The sequence below is a fragment of the Camelina sativa genome, chromosome 11 (genome assembly GCF_000633955.1).
Source record: "Camelina sativa cultivar DH55 chromosome 11, Cs, whole genome shotgun sequence".
Lineage (NCBI taxonomy): Eukaryota > Viridiplantae > Streptophyta > Magnoliopsida > Brassicales > Brassicaceae > Camelina > Camelina sativa.
Genome location: NC_025695.1, coordinates 27154410 through 27164273, shown reverse-complemented (window position 1 = coordinate 27164273; position 9864 = coordinate 27154410). Strand labels below are relative to the sequence as shown.

Here is a 9864-nt window from a genome sequence, read left to right as displayed (position 1 = left end):
AAAGTGGAGAGGAGTGGGAGAGAGAGAGCTAAGCAGAAGGCCAGAAGTGTTTTGGAAGTGTTGAGAGCTAAAATGGAAGATGATGATTCGCCGGAGAATGAGGAGTTTGATTGGGAAGAGTTGCTTAATTCCGATGATGTTAGTCGGAGCCGGTATCGACTTGGTGGTGAGAAATCGTGTGTTAACTCGGCCGAGTTTTGACGTGTTTTTTTTTTTAACTCGTTATTTATTTGCTTTTCTAAAAACAAGAATTAATTATGGATTTCTTTTTTAAGAAAAATTCTAAATAATAGGGTTTGGGTTGTAATTAGTTGGAGTCTTGGAGATGAGATTTTTTCCTTTTGTGAAATTTTTATTTATGACTGGGTGGATTCTTTGTATTTTCTGGCAATTTGGGTGGCTTTTCTTTTTGTTAATCCCATCCTTTCTTTTCTTATTATCTTTTGCTTTTTATTTTTTTTTAGTAAAAGGAACAATGAAAAAAAAGTTGTAAAGGGACTAAATTTGATTTGTAAGGGATGGCTTTTTAATTCATTAAGAGATGGGAACTGATTCTCCCACTGCAAAAATTATCAATTTTCAGTTGAGTTTGATCTATCTAATTATTTGCATTACTTTTGCTGTAGTTTAAATCTGGAGGGGAATCATCAAGGTTATATATTTGAATAAATTTGATTTTAACATTGCATTCATTTTCGTCAAGATTATATATTTGAATAAATTTGATTTTAACATTGCATTCATTTTCATCTAGATTTCAATGAAAATTACTAAATTATGAATTTCTTCTATAATATTTTTTTTGTTTTAATGCCAATTTAATTTAATTGGTACTCATTCCAATTGCTTACCAAAAACAGTTATATAAGGGTTTGAATGATAATTGCGGTCAGGACGGCCAAATCCATCTGCGGTCTAGACCGCTCCATTTTTAAGGCGGACTACAGACCGCTGCGGACCAACTCTATTTGTATGCAAAAGCGGTCCACAATTGGTCCGTTGCGGTCTTGTCTCTACTTTATTTAGACCGCACTACTGCGGACTAAATTTGCTGAATGGTAAATAAAAAGCGGTCTAGTCCGCAGACAGATTTATCCGCCCCAACCGCTGCAATCATTCACACCCTAAGTCTCAATTTCGTCATTTTTCTAATTTCTTAATCTTTATTGGTCAGATAAATTTCAGTCTTTCACTACATTTATTTTTGTTTTGTGCAGCTATGTAAATATCAAAATTATGGGCAGTTGATAAATACCAAAGATATGGGACAATTTGTATATATGTAAAGATATGAGGAATTATTATAAATACCAACAGTTTTGAGGCAGTTTATAAATACCACAAGTCTTGTTGCTGTTTCGCAAATTTCAAAAATATGGGACAGTTTTGTCAATACCATAAAAGAACAGGCAGTTTTGTAAACACTAAACGATATGGAACTACAATTAGTACTAGTAACACACAATTACTGAAGTAATGATGACAAAACAACTAATTATTTGAATTTTAATCATAGTATTAACACATGAGCTTAGATCAATCTTTAGCCCGAATCTCAAACTTTTCCTCTAAACGCACCAAACAATTAAATAAATAAACAAAACAAAAATACAAAAATCTCACAAATCGTAAAAACAAATCTTAATTGATCGCATCACACCTTCGCCGGATCTCTCCTTGCCGTCCGGTCAAAACACCGTAAAGACTCAACTTCTGCATAGCTCCGGCAAAGTCTATAAAAAATCGATCTTGGTCTCTCGCGTATAACTCAACGAACGGTCGGGTTCTCGGGTCGGAGAATAACCCGTGATCCGACTCGAGTAGCCCGAGACCTTTCGGAATATTCTGGAAATACATATTGTCGAACTTGTTCGGAGTCATGACGTCGTTGAAGACGGATAGCGTAGGGTCGTTTTTGTAATTCGAACAAGCTTTTCGTAAAGCATCAGCAAATCTCGGGTTATACCCGGTACTGTTATTCGGGTTGACCCGGTTAGTGAACTCTTTGCAATGTGAGAATCCGATGGTGTGAGCACCGCTCAAAGCGACCATCTCTTGAACGGAGAAGCCTTTGGAGCTGAACTGATCGATGAGCTTCGAGATCTGCATCGACGGAAGCGGGAGGAGATCGGAGACGAGTGACGATTTCGACGTTCGCGAATCGCGGCGGCCGAGGGAGATTTCGTAGTAAGGTCCACCGACGGTGACGAGGAGATCGCGGACGGCGACGGCGATGATATCGGAGCAAGAGACTGTGTTGGGACAAGCGAGCTCGAGAGCTGTTTTGGCGCGGATCACGACGTCGAAACCATCGCCGGGGAGGGAGAGATTGATTGACGAGTCGCGCTCGGCGGTGTTGAAAGCTGTGGAGGAAACGAGGACGGAGGNAATCTCGGGTTATACCCGGTACTGTTATTCGGGTTGACCCGGTTCGTGAACTCTTTGCAATGTGAGAATCCGATGGTGTGAGCACCGCTCAAAGCGACCATCTCTTGAACGGAGAAGCCTTTGGAGCTGAACTGATCGATGAGCTTCGAGATCTGCATCGACGGAAGCGGGAGGAGATCGGAGACGAGTGACGATTTTGACGTTCGCGAATCGCGGCGGCCGAGGGAGATTTCGTAGTAAGGTCCACCGACGGTGACGAGGAGATCGCGGACGGCGACGGCGATGATATCGGAGCAAGAGACTGTGTTGGGACAAGCGAGCTCGAGAGCTGTTTTGGCGCGGATCACGACGTCGAAACCATCGCCGGGGAGGGAGAGATTGATTGACGAGTCGCGCTCGGCGGTGTTGAAAGCTGTGGAGGAAACGAGGACGGAGGCGTCGCAGCCGTTGGGGAAACAGTCGTGGAAGAAGAGGCGGAGAGCTGCGGCGGCGGTTGTTGGAGTTGAGATCTGTTTGTTGGTGATGGTTTCGCGGACTATGTCGAGGAATTTAGGGCATGATTTGGAGTAGAAATCGACGGTGAGATGAGATTCATCGGCGGAGGATAAGCATAGGAGGATGATGATGGTGAGATACTGAAGTTGAGATTGTTTCACTTTCACTTTCACCATTGTTGAAGGAGATTGAGAACTCTCTGAGCTTGAGAGAGTGAGAGTGAGAGTGAGAGAGAGGCGGTGAGATTTTAATGGAAGTAGGAAGAAGAGTGAGAGAGTGAAGAGCACACGCGCTTGTGTGGTATACAGTACCACCACCACCAATCACGGGAAAGAGAATCCGGTTATTTTCTTATATGAGCTCGGGTTATTGTGTATGTTATTGTAAACCGGTTGATTGAGTTCCGGCTATCTACGATTCAAATCGCTCCAAACTCATCGACAGAAACAGTATATGGTACAGTATGTTGCTGTCTTATTACAGTTAGATTTGAATATAACAGAGAAAAAGGTAAGATTAGCTTAAGTAAGACCCTGTTGTGAACTTTTTAGATTTATTGTCCCATTCCCATGCCACATAATGTTTTCAATGCATTATCATGTAAGACGAATTTTTATCGTACAATATAAAGTAAATAGAACATGATCAGAGGCTTCAGAGCCGGTCTTATAGTTTATGAGGCCTAAAGCAAATTTATAGAAGTGAAATTATTTAAAATTGTGAAACTTTTACATAATGATTAGAAATTATTTTGTTTTTGTAATATATATCTATTTTTTTTAAAAAGGAGTTTTAGTAATATTTTCAAGTTGTATATGTGTATATATGTGGAAAAGAAATAAAATTCTATGTATTATTAGTTTATATTTTTTCTTACGTGTTTCCTATTTTCGTTAATGTATTACAATTTTGGTTTTAAATTAACAAGTGTAGATGTTAAATGTGATTAATTAAAGAATGAAGTAAAAGATAAGAAAACTAGTAGAGGGAAAGTATGTAATGAGACTCAGTTTCAGTTTCTGAAGAGGGTTGAAAGAGGGTGTGGTAAGCAAACGATTGTCTATGAGCTCTCTTTTGGGAATATGAAAATAATAAAGTCCTTCGTAGATTAGCCAAGGAAGGGTGACAAAGCTCGTATGGAAGCTGTTGTGGAAGGTTTTTTAGCTGCTCTCGATGCTTTCAAGAAAAAGGAAGAAGTCGAGGTAATGGACAAGTTTTTGACTGATAGGGCGCGTGATTTTGTGGCTTTTGATGAGTATTTTGTTGAGATTGAGAACAAAGAGCTGCGGCTACGGCATAAGCTGACTACTCGTCAACCTCTACGTTTAGAGTCAGAATCCCTGGAGGAGGCATGATGCGCAAGGAGCTTGGTATTATTAAGTTGACAGCGCAGTTTGTGGCGCGGTATGGGCGTCGTCGTTTTCAGGACTCTATGTGGGAAAGAGTGTCTACGGAAACTCAGTTTCAGTTTCTGAAAGGGATTCCTGGAAATGATGGGTACACGCTTTTCTCTAAGCTTCATGTTGCGTATGGTACTGTAATAACGCGTTGGGCAAGTCATCCGGAAGCTGCTGTTGAAGGTTTTTTTAGCTGTTCTTGATGCTTTCAAGAAAAAGCAAGAGGAGGAAGAGGACGTGCTATTGGAGAAGCTTGTGATTGATAGGGGTGATTTTGTGGTTAGTGATGAGTATTTTCATGACATTGAGTTTTGTCCTCCACCTGAAACCCCTCCACAACAAATCTTTCCAATGCTTCATAAATACATATAAGTACTAGTTACACACTTAATCGGGTTTCTTCTACCTTAACCACTTAAATGGTCTGGTTTAGATTACAATCCAAGTACAGTTGGTGAGATTCTGAATGGTCAGGTTGAGATTACTAAACTGGATTTTCCATTACTCTTTCTATATATCTCCAGCGGGCATTATCTTCAATAGCTTGACCAGATCATATGACTTGAAATCTCTTCCAAAGCACAGAGCCAAGTCCAAAGCTAATTTCCCATCCTGAAAAATAAAAGCAAGAAGAAACCAAATTTGATTGGTGATCAAACGAAATCAATTACGCATATAATAATAATCTCAGCTCCTATTTCTTGACATATTTTCGCTATTAACACCTTTGTTCTCCTTGTTTTATCAGCACCATTGCTCAACAAGATCTTTGTAATGTCTCGATTCCGGCTTTGTACAGCGATATGTAAAGGAGTCCATCCTTCCTGTAAAACAATGAATGATGATGTTTCATGAGATATTCCAAGAAATGTATCAAAATCAGAAAATATGCTTCTTTTGTGGCTACTGACATTATCTGCAACATTGACGTCTACATTGTACTTGATGATCAGTAGTTTCACAGTCTGCAAGGCTCCAACTTGAACTGCGTAATGAAGCGGAGCTGCACCGTCCTGAATGTTTAAAGTTTCAGGTTATGAAAGCTCAAAAACCTTTTCCAAATGGGTAAATAATAAGTAAATGGAACCAGATAAGTTCTCTCACCCGATCTTGAAGATGCGGATTAGCTCCTTTCCTCAAAAGATGACTAATCACTGCCTCTTTTTTACCAAGGATTGCTTTATGAAGAGCGGTTTGGTTGTCCTGTTTTAGTAGATACAATCAATGACAAGATGATAAAGAATAGAAACCAGATTCGGCGACCAACATTACATGTCTCTCAAAAGCAGCAAACCTTGTCAACATCATCAACGTCTAGTCCATTTGCAATGAGGTTATCCATTAACGGAATCTGCATTGACAGAGCAAGTGTCTGAAGTGGCTTCCAACTCTTCTGCAAAATTCCATATTGAACAGAATAAGCATATAGAACCATGTGAATCTAAACCCAAGCAAATGGTCATTAGATTGATGATATCTTACGGTTGAAATCATCTTGAGATTTGGTTTATCATTTTGTTGAAGAATTGCTCTTTCTTCAGGTTCAAGAAGTTGTTCAACCTCTGCAAATACTCAAACCCATGTAAAGCAGGATACACATACACATACGCATACACATACACACACAAGAAACATAAAGATTGAATTTTTACTCGCAATTTGGAGAAAAAAGAGTAAATTGAGAGATTCTAACTTCTAAGAGAGTTATGATTGAAAGAAGAAGAAGAAGAAGAACCTCTTGCAAGCTCTTCCTCGTAGTTGTGAGTAGCCTTAAGCTTCTGTGATCTCGAGTCATCTTCCCAATCACTCTCGTAATCTAAATCGTTGCCAATACCATCTTCGTCTTCTTCATCTTCTTCGTTTTCACTGTCGCTACCATCATCTGGGTCTTCCCAGAACTCATGTTTGGATTGTAGGGAAGGTGTTCGACGATTTGTCTCAGTGAAACTGCGACTTCTTCTGGCCGTCGATTGTCTCTTGACGGAGACTCCTCGGACACTTGTGGTGCGACAGTACACGAGATTTGATTTGCAATTGTGAGAAGAATCAGAGATTGGTAACCGTGAAAGTAGCCAAGTTTGTGGAGGGATGGATAAAACCGAAGAGACCATTGTAATATTAAAAAGCTGTTATGCCTTCTCTTTCAATTGGGCATAATCTTTGAAAGTATCCCAAAGTCGACACTTACCGCTGGTTAGAAGACAGACGTCAAACTTTAACCCAAAACCATAATGATTAATTTCGACTCAGATAGTAGTATTTTTCTAGGGATAATGCATTTCATTATGTAGTAACTTTTCTCATTAAAATTACGAAAAGAAAAATAAATTATATCCCGTAAATATTTAAGCAACCAAAATACTCACACTCACAATATGTTTTTTGGTGTTGTTTTTTTTTTGTCATATACTCCATAGAAGATAGAAGATTTAAAGATTTTTATATTTTAGCAAAGTATTTTGTAAATCAAAATCATCTATATTATTTTCTTCTAAAGATTTTTATTNTTTTTTTTTTTTTTTTTTTTTTTTTTTTTTTTTGTGAAAAGTATTTTGTAAATCAAAATCATCTATATTATTTTCTTCTAACGATTTTGTTACATTCTCATAGCCACCTTCCTCCCACTCCTTGCCTCCTTTACCCCCTTTGGCTTCCATAGTTCCATTCTAGTAGGAGTACTTTTTGCATTTTAATAAGTCAAATTTGAGGTTGATGCTTTTTAAGAACATTTTTAAATCAAATTGGCAATGTAAAATATAAGCATTTACTTCATTGATTATAAAGTACTATAAGAGTTTAGAAAATGATTTTAAATGGTTTTAATTTTTTTTTAATTTACTTTTGAAATTGAAGAAAATTATAAAAACGAACATATGCATCAGTGCATTATTTTTTTTTTTTAAGCTTTAAATTGGATATCAAATATGTTTGACAATTGAATGTGAGTAATGAAAGCAAAAATGATCTGTTTTTCAATAACATTTGAAGTTTACAAAGTATATCTAATACGAAACAGATTAACTGAGATAATCAAAGTTTTGTTGTTAGTTTATCAAATCCCAAAAAGCAAAGAGTAGGAAACTGGTTATTTTACATATGAAAACACCACACACAAAAAAAACAATTCATCTCAAAGGCGAAACAACTTATGGAACAAGATCGGTTTGTATCGAGCAAGGGCTTGCCCAATCGCCAATCCAAACAACACTCCGGGTCCAGAGCCTATTGCAGCTGCTTTCCAGTTCAACACGTGCTCTTCTTTTGGCAGTTCTGTCTCTTGTATCTGTGGTGTTGATGGTGCTCCATTTCCCTTGAAACATCTCTCTTGAAGAGGAAGACCACAAAGATTGATATTCCCTTCAAATGAGGATTTAGGTTGCCCTCCAATCTGTGTACTCTGTGGTATTTGGCCGGTGAGTCTATTATGTGACATGTTAACATATCCCAAGAACGTGAGGTCCCTTAGCTCTTGAGGAATACTTCCAGCGATTCGGTTTTGAGATAGATCCAATGACTCGAGTTGTTTGAGTTTGGACAAAGAAGATGGAATATGACCTGTGAAAGAGTTGTTAGATAAGTCCAGAACAATCAACGATTTCAAGAAACCTAGTGACTCCGGAATCTGCCCTTCAAAACTGTTCCCTGAGAAATCAATTGCTGTGTATGTGTCTGGGATCTTTCCCAACTCCATGCTTCGTCCTTTGATTCTCAAATGAATGGAAGGGTAAGACCAAAGTGGGGTCTCGTATTTAGAGTGTTCATCTCCTGTGTATTGTGGCCAACGATAGCCTTGTGGGATAGTAACCAAAGGTACACTCCAATTCGAAAAGTAATTTTGTGGCAGGCTCCCGTTGAAGCTGTTACGAGATATGTCAATGATCCGCAGTGCACTAAATGAAAGAGAGATCTCATCATGAGAAGATATGGGACCATGGAATCTGTTTGATCTCAGAACAATGATTTCAAGACGCGGCAAAGCCTTCAACCAGAAAGGGAAAGTGTCGTCGATGCGGTTTCCTTCCACATTTAGAAACTTTAGGGTTGTGCAGTTTACAAGTGACCTTGGAAGCTTCCCACTTATTTGGTTGTGGCCAACATCAAGTAGTACTAAGCGGTCTTTTATGTCCGGAAGTCTCCCAGTGAGGTTGTTGTTGCTGAGTTTCAACGCTTGTAGTCCTAGTGATACATTTGTCAAGCATCTTGGAATTGAGCCACTGAAGTTGTTGTTTGATAGATCAAGGAGACTCAGTTTATATCTTTTGCAGAATGTAAGAGGTATGCCTCCAGTGAAATAATTATATGATGCAGCCATGATGTGGACGTAAGGTGGAATAATAGGAAATGATCCTTTAAAGACATTTGAACTCAAATCTAACTCTGAAATCGACGAATTAAGGATTACTTTTGGCGTACCTTCCAAGGAATCGAAGGAGTTGTGAGAGAGATTTACATAGGCCATAGAAGGCAAATTCCATAACAACTCAGGCACTTTTCCTTTGATTCTGTTATTTGAAATGTCTAACCACCATAACCTTTGTAGGTCCTTAATATACATGGGGAACTCAGTGATGTTGCAGCTGGACAAGTGTAGATGTGTCAAATTTTCAGAACTGGTACCAACCACTGACACACTATTTCCGGAAAGATCCAACCGCTCTAGAGACTTGAAGAGCAAGAAATCGAAGTTGAATGTGTAGGGTGTCTTCTGAAAAGATAAGTCAAGACGCATGAGGTTGGCTAATTTTGAGAGAGGTTCTAGGATTCGATGACTCATAAGGTTATAGGCCATGTCTAATTTTAAAAGCTTAGAGGTTGCAGAAGAATTTATATTTTCAAGAGGGTCACTAAGATGGTTTTGGCGAAGGTCAAGAGAAACTAGGAAATGCATGGTGAATAGATAAGAAGGAATGGTTCCAGAAAAATTATTATATGATAGGTCTATATTTTCTAAAAGGGTTAAATTATGTAGATTGGGAATACGACCGGTGAGCTTGTTATATGAAAGGTCTAAGTTGGTCAACCGGCTTAGGTTACTTATTGAGGATGGGACTTCTCCTATAAAACCATTTTTGCTAAGATCCAAGGATTCCAAGTAGGTAAGTCTGCCAAATCCTGAGGGGATAAGGGAGGAGTCAAAATGGTTTTCAGAGAGGTCGAGGTACCTGAGGTTTTGGAATCTGAAGAGGCTACTATTAGCCTTGAGAGTAGTGAGACATTGACGACGAAGGGATAGCTCCTTCACCAAACCGGTCTCGCTATCAAAGGACACACCACTAAAGGAGTCAGAGTCTTTGGTCCATGAGCTTATATTTGCTCTAGTGTCCATTCGACCAAAGTAATCGAGTTTCCAAGTGAGGTCGCAGCTGAAGGATGGAAACTCATTCTTTAAAGCCAAGAGAATGTCAACTTGGTCTCGAGGGATAGGAAATGGTAGAGTGTAAACTGAGTCGCTGGTTACAAAGACGCAACAGAAGAAACAAGTGATGAAGAAAACGGCCAGATGCGATTTCATCATATGAGAGAAAGATTTCAAACCAAAAGTATATAGGAAGGAGGATATATGAAGAAGAAAATGATATGTATG

General features: G+C 38.8%; 3 protein-coding genes and 2 pseudogenes across 5 annotated transcripts; 2 read left to right on the top strand and 3 right to left on the bottom strand.

The window, feature by feature from the left end:
- Positions 1-436, top strand: part of LOC104728391 — a 2296-nt pseudogene extending 1860 nt beyond the window's left edge.
- On the bottom strand, positions 1475-3432 carry LOC104724376 (peroxidase 63-like). Of its 3 annotated transcripts, none has more exons than XM_010442846.2 (2): positions 2507-3432; positions 1475-2069 (listed from the first exon to the last, which is right to left on the bottom strand). In XM_010442846.2, exons 1-2 carry the CDS (start codon positions 3057-3059, stop codon positions 1642-1644), a joined length of 981 nt encoding a protein of 326 aa, XP_010441148.1. In that variant the 5' UTR covers positions 3060-3432; the 3' UTR covers positions 1475-1641. The 3 variants fall into 3 exon arrangements, with proteins under 3 accessions (XP_010441148.1, XP_019087126.1, XP_019087127.1); XM_019231581.1 differs by having other exon boundaries at positions 1475-2387; positions 2825-3429; XM_019231582.1 differs by having other exon boundaries at positions 1642-1972; positions 2404-3428.
- LOC104728390 lies at positions 4020-4673 on the top strand (annotated as a pseudogene).
- On the bottom strand, positions 4616-6505 carry LOC104724375 (ankyrin repeat domain-containing protein EMB506, chloroplastic). The gene is made up of 7 exons (XM_010442845.2): positions 6016-6505; positions 5763-5842; positions 5575-5673; positions 5385-5483; positions 5192-5293; positions 5006-5104; positions 4616-4892 (listed from the first exon to the last, which is right to left on the bottom strand). Exons 1-7 carry the CDS (start codon positions 6389-6391, stop codon positions 4791-4793), a joined length of 957 nt encoding a protein of 318 aa, XP_010441147.1. The 5' UTR covers positions 6392-6505; the 3' UTR covers positions 4616-4790.
- Positions 7308-9864, bottom strand: LOC104724374 (receptor-like protein 12). The gene is made up of 2 exons (XM_010442844.1): positions 9443-9864; positions 7308-8985 (listed from the first exon to the last, which is right to left on the bottom strand). The coding sequence occupies exon 2, from the start codon at positions 8833-8835 to the stop codon at positions 7411-7413; it is 1425 nt and encodes a 474-aa protein (XP_010441146.1). The 5' UTR covers positions 8836-8985; positions 9443-9864; the 3' UTR covers positions 7308-7410.

What these genes read in the sequence shown, in the direction of transcription:
- LOC104724376 (XM_019231582.1), bottom strand. Translation starts at nt 3,059, where the DNA reads ATGGTGAAAGTGAAAGTGAAACAATCTCAACTTCAGTATCTCACCATC. An exon ending in AACCCGAATAACAGTACCGG is followed by an intron (nt 1,973 to 2,403) that starts GTATAACCCGAG and finishes CCCGAATAACAG; the next exon opens with TACCGGGTATAACCCGAGAT.
- LOC104724375 (XM_010442845.2), bottom strand. Translation starts at nt 6,391, where the DNA reads ATGGTCTCTTCGGTTTTATCCATCCCTCCACAAACTTGGCTACTTTCA. An exon ending in CGAGGAAGAGCTTGCAAGAG is followed by an intron (nt 5,843 to 6,015) that starts GTTCTTCTTCTT and finishes GAGTATTTGCAG; the next exon opens with AGGTTGAACAACTTCTTGAA. An exon ending in ATCCGCATCTTCAAGATCGG is followed by an intron (nt 5,294 to 5,384) that starts GTGAGAGAACTT and finishes TTAAACATTCAG; the next exon opens with GACGGTGCAGCTCCGCTTCA.
- LOC104724374 (XM_010442844.1), bottom strand. Translation starts at nt 8,835, where the DNA reads ATGTATATTAAGGACCTACAAAGGTTATGGTGGTTAGACATTTCAAAT.